Source organism: Panulirus ornatus, chromosome 47 (genome assembly GCF_036320965.1).
Source record: "Panulirus ornatus isolate Po-2019 chromosome 47, ASM3632096v1, whole genome shotgun sequence".
Classification (NCBI taxonomy): Eukaryota; Metazoa; Arthropoda; class Malacostraca; order Decapoda; family Palinuridae; genus Panulirus; species Panulirus ornatus.
The window spans coordinates 15560783-15578107 of NC_092270.1; the positions used below are offsets into that span (position 1 = coordinate 15560783).

General features: G+C 42.0%; 1 protein-coding gene across 2 annotated transcripts in view; it reads left to right on the forward strand.

The window, feature by feature from the left end:
- The first annotated feature begins 11303 nt into the window (after window positions 1-11303).
- LOC139763604 (glycine receptor subunit alpha-3-like) overlaps window positions 11304-17325 on the forward strand; it is a 221190-nt gene continuing 215168 nt past the window's right edge. For both annotated transcript variants that reach the window (XM_071689813.1, XM_071689814.1), the window contains exon 1: window positions 11304-12072. In XM_071689813.1, coding sequence (XP_071545914.1) covers window positions 11963-12072 — 110 coding nt within the window. In that variant the 5' untranslated portion in view covers window positions 11304-11962. The remainder of the gene's footprint in view (window positions 12073-17325) is intronic.

A 17325-nucleotide genomic window follows, 5' to 3' on the forward strand; every position in this document is an offset into this window, starting at 1 on the left:
TGATTGGTTGGTAAGGATATTCATTATAAGTATGGTTCATGGTGAAGTGCCTGAGGATTGGCGGAATGCATGCATAGTGCCATTGTACAAAGGGAAAGGGGAAAAAGGTGAGTTTTCAAATCACAGAGGTATAACTTTGTTGAGTTTTCTTGGGAAATTATATGGGAGGGTATTGATTGAGCGGGTAAAGGTATGTACAGAGCATCAGAATGGGGAAGAGCAGTGTGGTTTCAGAAGTGGTAGAGGATGTGTGGATCAGGTGTATGCTTTGAAGAATGTGTGCGAGAAATACTTAGAAAAGCAAATGGATTTGTATGTAGCATTTATGGATCTGGAGAAGGAATATGATAGGGTTGATAGAGATGCTTTGTGGAAGGTATTAAGAGTATATGGTGTGGGAGGTAAGCTGCGGAGGTAAGCTGCCTGATGCAGTGAAAATTTTTTACCAAAGATGTAAGGCATTTGTACTAGTAGGAAGAGGAAAGTGATTGATTCCCAGTGAATGTCGGTTTGCGGCAGGGATGCTAATGTCTCTATGGTTGTATGAGTTGTTTATGGATGGGGTGGTTGAGGAGGTGAATGCAAGAGTTTTGGAGTGAGGGGCAATTATGAAGTCTGTTGTGGATGAGAGGGCTTGGGAAGTGATACAGTGCTGGTGGGTCATTCGGGTGAGAAACTGCAGAAGCTGGTGACTGAGTTTGGTAAAGTGTGTGAAAGAAGAAAGCTGAGAGTAAATGTGAATAATAGCAAGGTTATTAGGTTCAGTTGGGTTGAGGGACAAGCTAATTGGGAGGAAAATATGAATGGAGAAAAACTGGAGGAAGTGAAGTGTTTTAGATATCTGGGAGTGGATTTGGCAGTGGATGGAACCATGGGAGCGGAAGTGTCACAGGATGGGGGAGGGGGCGAAGGGTCTGGAAGTGTTGATGAATGTGTGGAAGATGAGAACGTTATCTCGGAGAGCAAAAATGGGTATGTTCGAAGGAATAGTGGTTCCAACAGCGTTATATGGTTGCGAGGCGTGGGTTTTAGATAGGGTTGTTCGTAGGAGGGTGGATGTGTTAGGAATGAGATGTTTGAGGACAATATGTAGTGTGAAGAGGTTTGATCGATTAAGTAATGAAAGGATAATGAGAGATTTGTGGTAATGAAATGAGTGTGGTTGAGAGAGCAGGAAAGGGTGAGTTGAAATAGTTTGATTACATGGAGAGAATGAGTGAGGAAAGACTGACAAAGAGGATATATGTGTCAGAGGTAGAGGGAACGAGAAGTGGGAGACCAAATTGGAGGTGGAAGGATGGAGTGAAGAAGATTTTGAGCGATCGGGGCCTGAACATACAGAGGGTGAAAACCGTGCAAGGAAAAGAGTGAATTGGAACCATGTGGTATACCGGGGTGTTGTCAGTGGATTGAACCAGGGGATGTGAAGCGTCTGGGTTAAACCATGGAAAGGTCTGTGGGGCCTGTATGTGGAAAGGGAGTTGTGATTTCGGTGCATTACACGTGACAGCTAGAGACCGAGTGTGAACGAATGTGGCTTTCATGACTTTTCTTAGTGTTATCTTGCAGAGGTGCGGTGGGGGGGATATGCTATTTCATGTGTAGTGGGGTGGTGACGGAAATGGATGAAAGAGCAAGTATGAATATGTACATTTGTATATATGTATATGTCTGTGGATGTGTATGTATGTATACGTTGAAATGAATAGGTATGTATATGTGTGTGTGTGGGCGTTTATGTATATACATTTGTATGTGGATGGGTTGGACCATTCTTTTCGTCTGTTTCCTTTGTTCCAACCCACCCACATACACATACATGCACATAAACGCCCACACAGGTACATATACATACCTATGCATTTCAACGCATACATACATATACACACACAGACATACACATATATACAAATGTACATATTCATACTTGCTGCCTTCATCCATTTTGTCGCCACCCCGCCACACATGAAAAACAGACCCCCCTCCACTCCGCGCGCGCGCGTGCGAGGTAGCGCTAGGAAAAGACAACAAAGGCCACATTCGTTCACACTCAGTCTCTAGCTGTCATGTATAATGCACCGAAACCACATCTCCCTTTCCATATCCAGGCCCCACAAAACTTTCTATGGTTTACCCCAGACGCTTCACATGCCCTGGTTCAATCCATTGGCAGCACGTCGACCCCGGTATACCACATCGTTCCAATTCACTGTAGTCCTTGCACATCGTTCATCTTCCTGTATGTTCAGGCCCCGATCACTCAAAATCTTATTTATTCCATCCTTCCACTTCCAATTTGGTCTTCCACTTCTCGTTCCCTCCACCTCTGACACATATATCCTCTTTATCAATCTTGCCTCACTCATTCTCTTCATATGACCAAACCATTTGAATACACACTCTTCTGCTCTCTCAACCACACTCTTTTTATTACCACACATCTCTCTTACCCCTTTCATTAATTACTCGATCAAAACACCTCACGCCACACATTGTTCTGAAACATCTCATTTCCAACACATCTACCTTTCTCCGCACAACACTATCTATAGCCCATGCCTCTCAACCACATAACATTGTTGGAACCACTATTCCTTCAAACATACCCATTTTTGCTTTCCGAGATAACGTTCTCTCCTTCCACACATTCTCCAACGCTCCCAGACCCTTCGCCCTCTCCCCCACCCTGTGACTCATTTCCGCTTCCATGGGTCCATCTGCTGCTAAATCCACTCCCAGATATCTAAAACACTTCACATCCTCCAGCATTTCTCCATTCAATCTTACCTACCAATTAACTTGTCCCTCAATCCTACTGAACCTATTTACCTTGCTCTTATTCACATTTACTTTCAGCCTTCCTTTTTCACACACTTTATCAAACTTAGTTACCAACTTCTGCAGTTTCTCACCCAAATCAGCTACCAGTGCTGAACTGCGAACAACAACTGACTCACTTCCCTATCTCTCTCATCCACAAGAGACCGCATACTTGCTCCTCTCTCCAAAACTCTTGCATTCAATTCCCTAACCACCCCATCCATAAACAAATCAAACAACCATGGAGGCATCAGGCACCCTTGCCGCAAATCGACATTCACTGGGAAACAATCACTATCCTCTCTTCCTACTTGTTCACATGCCTTGCATCCTTGATAAAAACTTTTCACTGCTTCTAGCAACTTACCTCCCACACATATACTCTTAATACCCTCCACAAAGCATTTCTATAAACTCTGTCATATGCCTTTTCCAGATCCATGCTACATACAAATCCATTTGTTTTTCTAAGTATTTCTCACATTATTCAAATCAAACACCTTATGCACACATCCGTTGATTTATTTGAAGAATGTATATATATATATATATATATATATATATATATATATATATATATATATATATATATATATATATTTCTTTTCTTTCATACTATTCGCCATTTCCCGCACTAGCGAGGTAGCGTTAAGAACAGAGGACTGGGCCTTTGAGGGAATATCCTCATTTGGCCCCCTTCTCTGTACCTTCTTTGGGAAAAAAAAAAACAAAAAAAAAAAAACAAGAGGGGAGGATTTCCAGCCCCCCCCCCCACTCCCTTCCCTTTTAGTCGCCTTCTACGACACGCAGGGAATACGTGGGAAGTATTCTTTGTCCCCTATCCCCAGGGATAATATATATATATATATATATATATATATATATATATATATATATATATATATATATATATATATATATATATATATATATATATATATAATAGGAGACTTGTGTGAGGAAGTACCAGGAGAGACTGAGTACAGAATGGAAAAAGGTGAGAACAATGGAAGTAAGGGGAGTGGGGGAGGAATGGGATGTATTTAGGGAATCAGTGATGGATTGCGCAAAAGATGCTTGTGGCATGAGAAGAGTGGGAGGTGGGTTGATTAGAAAGGGTAGTGAGTGGTGGGATGAAGAAGTAAGAGTATTAGTGAAAGAGAAGAGAGAGGCATTTGGACGATTTTTGCAGGGAAAAAATGCAGTTGAGTGGGAGACGTATAAAAGAAAGAGACAGGAGGTCAAGAGAAAGGTGCAAGAGGTGAAAAAAAGGGCAAATGAGAGTTGGGGTGAGAGAGTATCATTAAATTTTAGGGAGAATAAAAAGATGTTCTGGAAGGAGGTAAATAAAGTGCGTAAGACAAGGGAGCAAATGGGAACTTCAGTGAAGGGCGCAAATGGGGAGGTGATAACAAGTAGTGGTGATGTGAGAAGGAGATGGAGTGAGTATTTTGAAGGTTTGTTGAATGTGTTTGATGATAGAGTGGCAGATATAGGGTGTTTTGGTCGAGGTGGTGTGCAAAGTGAGAGGGTTAGGGAAAATGATTTGGTAAACAGAGAAGAGGTAGTGAAAGCTTTGCGGAAGATGAAAGCCGGCAAGGCAGCAGGTTTGGATGGTATTGCAGTGGAATTTATTAAAAAAGGGGGTGACTGTATTGTTGACTGGTTGGTAAGGTTATTTAATGTATGTATGACTCACGGTGAGGTGCCAGAGGATTGGCGGAATGCGTGCATAGTGCCATTGTACAAAGGCAAAGGGGATAAGAGTGAGTGCTCATATTACAGAGGTATAAGTTCGTTGAGTATTCCTGGCAAATTATATGGGAGGGTATTGATTGAGAGGGTGAAGGCATGTACAGAGCATCAGATTGGGGAAGAGCAGTGTGGTTTCAGAAGTGGTAAAGGATGTGTGGATCAGGTGTTTGCTTTGAAGAATGTATGTGAGAAATACTTAGAGAAGCAAATGGATTTGTATGTAGCATTTATGGATCTGGAGAAGGCACATGATAGAGTTGATAGAGATGCTCTGTGGAAGGTATTAAGAATATATGGTGTGGGAGGCAAGTTGTTAGAAGCAGTGAAAAGTTTTTATCGAGGATGTAAGGCATGTGTACGTGTAGGAAGAGAGGAAAGTGATTGGTTCTCAGTGAATGTAGGTTTGCGGCAGGGGTGTGTGATGTCTCCATGGTTGTTTAATTTGTTTATGGATGGGGTGGTTAGGGAGGTGAATGCAAGAGTTTTGGAAAGAGGGGCAAGTATGAAGTCTGTTGGGGATGAGAGAGCTTGGGAAGTGAGTCAGTTGTTGTTCGCTGATGATACAGCGCTGGTGGCTGATTCATGTGAGAAACTGCAGAAGCTGGTGACTGAGTTTGGTAAAATGTGTGAAAGAAGAAAGTTAAGAGTAAATGTGAATAAGAGCAAGGTTATTAGGTACAGTAGGGTTGAGGGTCAAGTCAATTGGGAGGTGAGTTTGAATGGAGAAAAACTGGAGGAAGTGAAGTGTTTTAGATATCTTGGAGTGGATCTGGCAGCGGATGGAACCATGGAAGCGGAAGTGGATCATAGGATGGGGGAGGGGGCGAAAATTCTGGGAGCCTTGAAGAATGTGTGGAAGTCGAGAACATTATCTCGGAAAGCAAAAATGGGTATGTTTGAAGGAATAGTGGTTCCAACAATGTTGTATGGTTGCGAGGCGTGGACTATGGATAGAGTTGTGCGCAGGAGGATGGATGTGCTGGAAATGAGATGTTTGAGGACAGTGTGTGGTGTGAGGTGGTTTGATCGAGTAAGTAACGTAAGGGTAAGAGAGATATGTGGAAATAAAAAGAGCGTGGTTGAGAGAGCAGAAGAGGGTGTTTTGAAATGGTTTGGGCACATGGAGAGAATGAGTGAGGAAAGATTGACCAAGAGGATATATGTGTCGGAGGTGGAGGGAACGAGGAGAAGAGGGAGACCAAATTGGAGGTGGAAAGATGGAGTGAAAAAGATTTTGTGTGATCGGGGCCTGAACATGCAGGAGGGTGAAAGGAGGGCAAGGAATAGAGTGAATTGGTGCGATGTGGTATACCGGGGTTGACGTGGTCAGTGGATTGAATCGAGGCATGTGAAGCGTCTGGGGTAAACCATGGAAAGCTGTGTAGGTATGTATATTTTGCGTGTGTGGACGTATGTATATACATGTGTATGGGGGTGGGTTGGGCCATTTCTTTCGTCTGTTTCCTTGCGCTACCTCGCAAACGCGGGAGACAGCGACAAAGCAAAAAAAAAAAAAAAAATATATATATATATATATATATATATATATATATATATATATATATATATATATATATATATATATATATATATTGAAAAGGATCACGATTTTGCGCGTGATCAAGTATATTCTCAAGTGTCCACGGGAAAAATGAAACACGATAAGTTCCTAAATGCACTTTCGTGTAATAATCAGATCATCAGGGGAGACACAAGGGAGAAATATTGCAGTCACTTGATATACAACGAAGAGACGTAGCTAGGATGCCGTATGGTAAACATGCGATTGTCCAAGACAGAAAACGAGCTTATCATAATCTTATTATTTTACAAATTACATCAACAATAAAGTTATCCAATTAGTATAAACCATCACTAATATTATAATTCTTTGTGTGTTTAATAATAGAAGATTCAATGATATTTCTCGTGGTAATAGAGTTAGAGTCAATAACTCAGATGGAATTACTCTAGTCAATACAATGATCATAGTTTTTAACGTGATTAAACAAGGCATTTGATTCTTGTCCCGTTCTTATACTATATTTATGTTGCTTACGTCTAACAGAAAGATCCTTACCAGTCTGCCTAAAATAAAACTTATCTCAATTTCTACATGGCACTTAATAGATGCACCCAAGAGAATTTTCTGGTGAATTCCTGATTAGGATATTCTTTATAGTATTGTTGTTGCTGAAGGCAACATTTACATTGAAAGATGTAAGTAGAATTATTATTAAAAGGGAGAACTAAAATATTCTTGGTGTCAATGGGAGGTTTGAGCTCAATTCTATAAAATGATTTCTTTGCTAACTTAAGGGATTTATCAATGAAAGATCTAGGGTACTTTAACTTAGATCCAATAGAATATATCTTCTCAAACTCACAATCAATATACTCTGGACTGCAAATACGTAATGCCCTAAGGAACATTGATTAAAATGATGATAGTTTAACTCTGTCATGTTGAGATGAGTAATAATGGATATATGAGCATACATTGGTGGGTTTTCTGTATATGCTAAACTTAAACTTGTTTCCTTGTCTATGGATCATGCAATCTAAAAATGGTAACTTACCATTATTTTCATTTTCTACAGTAAATGTAATCTAAGGTAGTAAAATGTTAAGTAAGCGGAGAAATATTTGTAAATTTTCATTTGTTGGCCAAACACAAAGAACATCATCTACATACCTAAACCAAATTGCATTAGAAGGGAAGATATCCTTTAGTAATTTTGTTTCAAGTAATTCCATATAAAGATTACTTAGTACAGGTGAAGGAGGGCTACCCATTGCCATACCAGATTTTTGAGCATAATATTCTCTATTGAATTGAAATACAGTCTTTTATACACAATTTTATCAGTTCAATGAAAACAGACTTTGAAACAGGTCTGTTTCCATTGAACTGATAAAATTGTGTATAAAAGAATGTATATATTTCAATTCAGTTGAGATTATTATGCTCAAAAATTTGGTATGGCAATGGGTAACCCTTTTTCACCTGTACTAAGTAATCTTTATATGGAATTTCTTGAAAAAAAATTACTAAAGGATATCTTACCTTCTAATGCAATTTGGTTTAGCTATGTAGATGATGTTCTTTGTGTTTGGCCAACAAATGAAAATTTACAAATATTTCTCCCCTTACTTAACAATTTAGTACCTTCCATCAAATTTACTGTAGAATATCAAAATGGTGGTATGTCAACATTTTTGGATTGTATGATCCATAGGCAAGGAAACAAGTTTTAGTTCATCATATACAGAATACCTACCAATGTATGTTTATATATATCCATTATTACTCATCTCAATATGACAGAGTTAAATTATCATCATTTCAATCCATGTTCCTAAGGGCGTTACGTATTTGCAGTCCAGAGTATATTGATTGTGAGTTCGAGAAGATATATTCTATTGGATCTAAGTTAAAGTACCCTAGATCTTTCATTGATAAATCCCTTAAGTTAGCAAAGAAATCATTTTATAGAGTTGAGCCTAAACCTCCCATTGACACTAAGAATCTCTTAGTTCTCCCTTTTAATAATGATTTTACTTTACTTCCCATGTTGCTTAAATCCTTTAATGTAAATGTTGCCTTCAGCAACAATGATACTATAAAGAATATCTTGATCAGGAATTCACCAGAAAATTCTCTGGGTGCATCTATAAAGTGCCATGTAGAAATTGTAATAAGTTTCATGTTGGGCAGACTGGTAAGGATCTTTCTGTTAGACTTAAGCAACATGAATATAGTATAAGAACGGGACAAGAATCAAATGCCTTGTTTAATCACGTTAAAAACTAGGATCATTGTATTGACTGGAGTAATGCCATCTCAGTTATTAACTCTAACTCTATTACCACGAGAGATATCATTGGATCTTCTATTATTAGATACACAGAGAATTATAATCTTAGTATTAGTGATGGTTTATACAAATTGGATAACTTTACTGTTGATAAAATTTGTGAAATAATAAGTTTATGATACGCTCGTTGTCTGTCTTGAACGATCGCATGTTTACCATATGGCGTCCTAGCTACGTCTCTTCGTTGTATATCAACTGACTGTTATATTTCTCTCTTGTGTCTCCCCTGATGATGTGATTATCACACGAAAGTGCACTTGGGAACTCATAGGAATATACTTGATTGCGCGCAGAATTGTGATCCTCTCCAATATATATATATATATATATATATATATATATATATATATATATATATATATATATATATATATATATATATATCTTTCTTTTCTTTCAAACTGTTCGCCATTTCCCGCATTAGCGTGGTAGCGTTAAGAACAGAGGACTGGGCCTTTGAGGGAATACCCTCACCTGGCACAATTCTCTGTTCCTTCTTTTGGAAAATTAAAAAAAAAAAAAAAAAAAAAAAAAAAAAACGAGAGGGGAGGATTTCCAGCCCCCCGCTCCCTCCCCTTTTAGTCGCCTTTTACGACACGCAGGGAATACGTGGGAAGTATTCTTTGTCCCCTATCCCCAGGAAAAATATATATATATATATATATATATATATATATATATATATATATATATATATATATATATATATATATATATATATATATATATATATATATATATATATATATATATATATATATATAGTGTGTGAAAGAAGAAAGCTGAGAGTAAATGTGAATAAGAGCAAGGTTATTAGGTGCAGTAGGGTTGAGGGACAGGTCAGTTGGCAGGTAAGTTTGAATGGAGAAAGACTGAATTAAGTGAAGTGTTTTAGATATCTGAGAGTGGATTTGGCAGCGGATGGAACCATGGAAGCTGAAGTGAATCATAGGGTGGGTCAGGGGGCGAAAGTTCTGGGAGCGTTGACGAATGTGTGGAAGTCGAGAGCATTATCTCGGAAAGCACAAATGGGTATGTTTGAAGGAATAGTGGTTCCAACAATGTTATATGGTTGCGAGGCGTGGGCTATGGATAGAGTTGTGCGCAGGAGGGTGGATGTGCTGGAAATGAGATGTTTGAGGACAATATGTGGTGTGAGGTGGTTTGATCGAGTAAGTAATGATAGGGTAAGAGAGATGTGGGGTAATAAAAAGAGTGTGGTTGAGAGAGCAGAAGAGGGTGTTTTGAAATGGTTTGGTTATATGGAGAGAATGAGTGAGGAAAGATTGGTGGTGAAAAGATGAAGTGAAAAAGATTTTGAGTGATCGGGGCCTGAACATGCAGGAGGGTGAAAGGTGTGCAAGGAATAGAGTGAATTGGAACGATGTGGTATACCGGGGTCGATGTGCTGTCAATGGATTGAACCAGGGCGTGTGAAGCGTCTGGGGTAAACCATGGAAAGTTCTGTGGGGCCTGGATGTGGAAAGGGAGCTGTGGTTTCGGTGCATTACAAATGACAGCAAGAGACTGAGTGTGAACGAATGTGGCCTTTGTTGTCTTTTCCTAGTGCTACCTCATGCGCACGCGGGGGGAATTAAGTGTCATTTCATGTGTGGTGGGGTGGTGGCGGAAATGGATGAAGGCAGCATGTATGAATATGTACACGTGATTACGTATATGTATATGTCTGTGTATGTAGATGTATGTATACGTTGAAATGTATAGGCGTGTGTGGGCGTTTATTTTTATACACATGTATGTGGATGAGTTGAGCCAATCTTTCGTCTGTTTCCTTGCGCCACTTCTCTAACGCGGGAGACAGCGACAAAGTATAATGATAATAACAATAGTATATATATATATATATATATATATATATATATATATTCATTTATTTATTTATCTATTTTACTTAGCGAGCAGCGAAAGGAAACAGACGAAAGAATGGCCCATACACGCACATATCCATACATATACATATACATTTCAATATAAATTCATACACAGAAATATACATATATACACATGTATATATTCATACTTGATTGCTTTCATCCCGGCAGTGGCCTGTCGATCATAGTATTGATAACAATAATCAGGTATGAAACAAGTTCAGAAAATGTTAATAATTCAACAAGATAATTAAACACAGATGATAAAGACGTACTGTCAGCAGTATCGAGGGAAAGACTCAGTGTCTAATTATTCTGAGAGGAAGATCCAGGTCGAGGAAGATGATCTTGGTTATGTCCTGAGCAGCCAACGTAAAGTTGTAATCTTCCTCTAACTATACAGATCATTTTGGTCCTGGAAAGAATTTACATAATGAACACATTGACTCAGCTCCTCTAATGATGATAACACGTCAGCTGCATTCTGACACAGTGTCGACCCACTTAGGTAACCTACTTGAATCAAGTACTTCCAGGTGACACTCCTCCTCAAGCCAGCTTCGCCTGGGCCGACCTCAAGGTGACACTCCTCCTCAAGCAAGCTTCGCCTGGGCCGACCTCCAGGTGACACTGCTCCTCAAGCAAGCTTCGCCTGGGCCGACCTCCAGGTGACACTCCTCCTCAAGCCAGCTTCGCCTGGGCTGACCTCCAGGTGACACTCCTCCTCAAGCCAGCTTCGCCTGGGCCGACCTCCAGGTGACACTCCTCCTCAAGCCAGCTTCGCCTGGGCCGACCTCCAGGTGACACTCCTCCTCAAGCCAGCTTCGCCTGGGCCGACCTCCAGGTGACACTCCTCCTCAAGCCAGCTTCGCCTGGGCCGACCTCCAGGTGACACTCCTCCTCAAGCCAGCTTCGCCTGGGCCGACCTCCAGGTGACACTCCTCCTCAAGCCAGCTTCGCCTGGGCCGACCTCCAGGTGACACTGCTCCTCAAGCAAGCTTCGCCTGGGCCGACCTCCAGGTGACACTGCTCCTCAAGCAAGCTTCGCCTGGGCCGACCTCCAGGTGACACTGCTCCTCAAGCAAGCTTCGCCTGGGCTGACCTCCAGGTGACACTCCTCCTCAAGCAAGCTTCGCCTGGGCCGACCTCCAGGTGACACTCCTCCTCAAGCAAGCTTCGCCTGGGCTGACCTCCAGGTGACACTGCTCCTCAAGCCAGCTTCGCCTGGGCCGACCTCCAGGTGACACTGCTCCTCAAGCCAGCTTCGCCTGGGCCGACCTCAAGGTGACACTCCTCCTCAAGCCAGCTTCGCCTGGGCTGACCTCCAGGTGACACTGCTCCTCAAGCCAGCTTCGCCTGGGCCGACCTCCAGGTGACACTCCTCCTCAAGCCAGCTTCGCCTGGGCCGACCTCCAGGTGAACCTTATCTGGACGAGGTTACCTGATGCCACCTGCCAAAAGGACCACATCGAGCCAATCCTCTTTTGGCACTTGGTTTCAGCGAGAGTGATTGGTGCCACTCTCCTACAGAGGTCCACTCTGGCTCGTCTTCACTTCAGATTTCTACCTAAGCTAGAGCCGTACAACTACCTGGGTGTCACCTGAACTTGTCCTCACATGAGAGCCAGGATGCCACACCCTCGGACAGCCCCGTCGTCCATCACGATGATCCGCATCTTAGTGGTCACTTTGGTAGTGTCCACCGCCTCCACACAGGATATTCCCAGGTACACGTAAGACCATTTCTCTCACCCAGGCATTGTAAGATCTTATCCTATGATTCTGTGATATGTGTGTAATTCTGTGTATATGTATGATACCACACCTCTCCAGCGGCCTCTACACCTCACATGAACTTCTCACATCATATTATCCATCCTATACCTTCTGATCATATCACTTGAGTATACCATCTCTACTGCTCATATCTGAGCCATCATGTCCAGTATACACTCGGGTTCCATATCGACGTTTGAAACGAAAAGTCTTTGATGTTTCTTGTATCAATACACTGAAATATCTCAATCACTGAAACCCTCACCTCCTCTCCCTCGTATGTCCCTGTTTTCACCTTCATCTTTCCCGCTACCGTCTACTGCCACATATTCACACTCAACCATAACTTCTCGATCTTCACCGTAATCTTATCTTTTGGGATCTTCCAGTCAGCAGTAAAAACTATCGTCTTATCCTTATTCGCGTTGAGCTTTCAAATGTCCTCCACCAACACACATCAGTGAACCGACCCACCTCTCAACTCAGCACAGCACTGTCTGCATACAGCAGTTGAGGCAGCTACGATTCTGTTTTCTCTCACACCACAAACATCACACTTTGTTCTCATCTCTAACTCTGCCCGACCCTCAAGAACACGTGGTAACTAAGTTGATATCACACACACTTGATGCATTCCCCACTGCAAACTAATCCCTCATACCGTTCGTACTATCACAGTTGTATACATACCAGAGAAAGCCAAAACTCCCCAAAAGTGCTCTCCTCTTTACCCTAAGTTATGATTTCCTTCCGATTTTTTTCTGAGACATTTTCCGGTATTTCTCTAAGCTGCAAAGTCGAGTCTACACAACACAAGCAGTCCTTGTCCCCCACCAACAGCGGGGTTCATCAAGCACTCCTTGTCCCCCACTAACAGCGGGGTTCATTCACCTTTTGAACTCTGTCAAAATTTTATCGAAGGTCTTACGGACAAGATGTTACTCCTGTGACATTCTCATGTCTCTTTCTATCACACAGTTGAACAAAATACATCTCTCGTCCAGCCTTCAGGTGTCTAACTTATCCATGCTTCCAGCCTCTCTCTCCAGGTCCACCCTCCAAGCACTGTCACCTCAGTTCTTACTGACTTTTGACTCATTTGTCTTTCTTCTGTGATCCTCATTTGTTTCTTTGTTCCTCATATATATGTGTGCGGATGTAACCAAGATGAGAGAAAAGGAGAGATAGGAAGTATGTTTGAGGAAAGGAACCTGGATGTTTTGGCTCTGAGTGAAACGAAGCTCAAGGGTAAAGGGGAAGAGTGGTTTGGGAATGTCTTGGGAGTAAAGTCAGGGGTTAGTGAGAGGACAAGAGCAAGGGAAAGAGTAGCACTACTCCTGAAACAGGAGCTGTGGGAGTATGTGATAGAGTGTAAAAAAGTAAATTCTAGATTGATATGGGTAAAACTGAAAGTTGATGGAGAGAGATGGGTGATTATTGGTGCATATGCAACTGGGCATGAGAAGAAAGATCATGAGTGGCAAGTGTTTTGGGAGCAGCTGAATGAGTGTGTTAATGGTTTTGATGCACAAGACCGGGTTATAGTGATGGGTGATTTGAATGCAAAGGTGAGTAATGTGTCAATTGAGGGAATAATTGGTATACATGGGGTGCTCAGTGTTGTAAATGGAAATGGTGAAGAGCTTGTAGATTTATGTGCTGAAAAAGGACTGGTGATTGGGAATACCTGGTTTAAAAAGCGAGATATACATAAGTATACGTATGTAAGTAGGAGAGATGGCCAGAGAGCGTTATTGGAGAATGTTGGGGTGAAGAGAGTGGTGAGAGTAAGTGAGCTTGGGAGGGAGACTTGTGTGAGGAAGTACCAGGAGAGACTGAGTAGAGAATGGAAAAAGGTGAGAACAAAGGAGGTAAGGGGAGTGGGGGAGGAATGGGATGTATTTAGGGAAGCAGTGATGGTTTGCGCAAAAGATGCTTGTGGAATGAGAAGCGTGGGAGGTGGGTTTGTTAGAAAGGGTAGTGAGTGGTGTGATGAAGAAGTAAGATTATTAGTGAATGAGAAGAGAGAGGCATTTGGACGATTTTTGCAGGGAAATAATGCAAATGATTAGGAGATGTATAAAAGAAAGAGGCAGGAGGTCAAGAGAAAGGTACAAGAGGTGAAAAAGAGGGCAAATGAGAGTTGGGGTGAGAGAATATCATTAAATTTTAGGGAGAGTGAAAAGATGTTTTGGAAAGAGGTAAATAAAGTGCGCAAGACAAGGGAACAAATGGGAACATCAGTGAAGGTGGCTACTGGGGAGGTGATAACAAGTAGTGGTGATGTGAGAAGGAGAGGGAGTGAGTATTTTGAAGGTTTGTTGAATGTGTTTGATGATAGAGTGGCAGATATAGGGTGTTTTGGTCGAGGTGGTGTGCAAAGTGAGAGGGTTAGGGAAAATGATTTGGTAAACAGAGAAGCTTTGCGGAAGACGAAAGCCGGCAAGGCAGCAGGTTTGGATGGTATTGCAGTGGAATTTATCAAAAAAGGGGGTGACTGTATTGTTGACTGGTTGGTAAGGTTATCTAATGTATGTATGATTCATGGCGAGATGCCTGAGGATTGGCGGAATGCTTGCATAGTGCCATTGTACAAAGGCAAAGGGGATAAGAGTGAGTGCTCAAATTACAGAGGTATAAGTTTGTTGAGTATTCCCGGTAAATTATATGGAAGGGTATTGATTGAGAGGGTGAAGGCATGTACAGAGCATCATATTAGGGAAGGGCAGTGTGGTTTCAGAAGTGGTAGAGGATGTGTGGATCAGGTGTTTGCTTTGAAGAATGTATGTGAGAAGTACTTAGAAAAGCAAATGGATTTGTATGTAGCATTTATGGATCTGGAGAAGGCATATGATAGAGTTGATATAGATGCTCTGTGGAAGGTAATAAGAATATATGGTGTGGGAGTCAAGTTGTTAGAAGCAGTGAAAAGTTTTTATCGAGGATGTAAGGCATGTGTACGTGTAGGAAGAGAGGAAAGTGATTGGTTCTCAGTGAATGTAGGTTTGCGGCAGGGGTGTGTGATGTCTCCATGGTTGTTTAATTTGTTTATGGATGGGGTTGTTAGGGAGGTGAATGTAAGAGTTTTGGAAAGAGGGGCAAGTATGCAGTCTGTTGTGGATGAGAGAGCTTGGGAAGTGAGTCAGTTGTTGGTCGCTGATGATACAGCGCTGATGGCTGATTCATGTGAGAAACTGCAGAAGCTGGTGACTGAGTTTGGTAAAGTGTGTGAAAGAAGAAAGTTAAGAGTAAATGTGAATAAGAGCAAGGTTATCAGGTACAGTAGGGTTGAGGGTCAAGTCAGCTGGGAGGTAAGTTTGAATGGAGAAAAACTGGAGGAAGTGAAGTGTTTTAGATATCTGGGAGTGGATCTGGCAGCGGATGGAACCATGGAAGCGGAAGTGAATCATTGGGTGGGGGAGGGGGCGAAAATCCTGGGAGCCTTGAAGAATGTTTGGAAGTCGAGAACATTATCTCGGAAAGCAAAAATGGGTATGTTTGAAGGAATAGTGGTTCCAACAATGTTGTATGGTTGCGAGGCGTGGGCTATGGATAGAGTTGTGCGCAGGAGGGTGGATGTGCTGGAAATGAGATGTTTGAGGACAATATGTGGTGTGAGGCGGTTTGATCGAGTAAGTAATGTAAGGGTAAGAGAGATGTGTGGAAATAAAAAGAGTGTGGTTGAGAGAGCAGAAGAGGGTGTTTTGAAATGGTTTGGTCACATGGAGAGAATGAGTGAGGAAAGATTGACAAAGAGGATATATGTGTCGGAGGTGGAGGGATCGAGAAGTGGAAGACCAAATTTGAGGTGGAAAGATGGAGTGAAAAAGATATTGAGTGATCGGGGCCTGAACATGCAGGAGGGTGAAAGGCGTGCAAGGAAGAGTGAATTGGAACGATGTGGTATATCGGGGTCGACGTGCTGTCAATGGATTGAGCCAGGGCATGTGAAGCGTCTGGGGTAAACCATGGAAAGTTGTGTGGGGCTTGGATGTGGAAAGGGAGCTGTGGTTTCGGTGCATTATTGCATGAAAGCTAGAGACTGAGTTTGAACGAATGGGGCCTTTGTTGTCTTTTCCTAGCGTTACTTCGCACACATGAGGGGGGAAGGGTAGTTGTTATTCCATGTGTGACCACATTCGTTCACACTCAGTCTCTAGCTGTAATATATTATGGACCGAAACCACAGCTCCCTTTCCACATCCAGGCCCCACAGAACTTTCATTGATTTACCCCAGACGCTTCAGATGCCCCGGTTCAATCCATTGACAACACGTCGACCCTGGTATACAACATCGTTCCAATTCACTCTATTCCTTGTATGCCTTTCATCCTCCTGCATGTTAAGGCCCAGATCGCTCAAAATCTTTTTCAATCCATTTTTCCACCTCCAATTTGGTCTCCCACTTCTCGTTCCCTCCAACTCTGACACAAATATCCTCTCTGTCAATCTTTCCTCACTCATTCTCTCCATATGAACAATCCATTTCAAAACTCCTTCTGCTCTCTCAACCACACTCTTTTTATTACCACACATCTCTCTTTCCCTTTCATAACTTACCCGATCAAATCACCTCACACCACATATTGTCCTCAAACATCTCATTTCCAACACATCCATCCTCCTCCGCACAACTATATCTATAGCCCACTCCTCGCAACCATATAACATTGTTGGAACCACTATTCTGTCAAACATACCCATTTTTGCTCACCGAGTTAATGTTCTCGCCTTCCACACATTTTCCAACTCTCACAGAACTTTCGCCCCCTCCCCCACCCTGTGACTCACTTCCGCTTCCATGGTTCCATTCACTGCCAAATCCACTCCCAGATATCTAAAACACTTCACTTCCTCCAGTTTTTCACCATTCAAACTTACCTCCTAATTAACTTGTCCCTCAACCCTACTGTACCTAATAACCTTGCTCTTATTCACATTTACTCTCAGCTTCTGCAGTTTTTCACCCAAAACAGCCACCAGTTCTGGATCATCAGGGAACTACAACTGACTCACTTCCCAAGCCCTCTTATCCACAACAGACTGCACACTTGCCCCTCTCTCCAAAACTCTTGCATTCACCTCCCTAACAACCCCATCCATAAACAAATTAATCAACCATGGGAACATCACGCATTCCTCCCGCAAACCAAAATTCACTGAGAACCAATCACTTTCCTCTCTTCCTACACGTACACATACA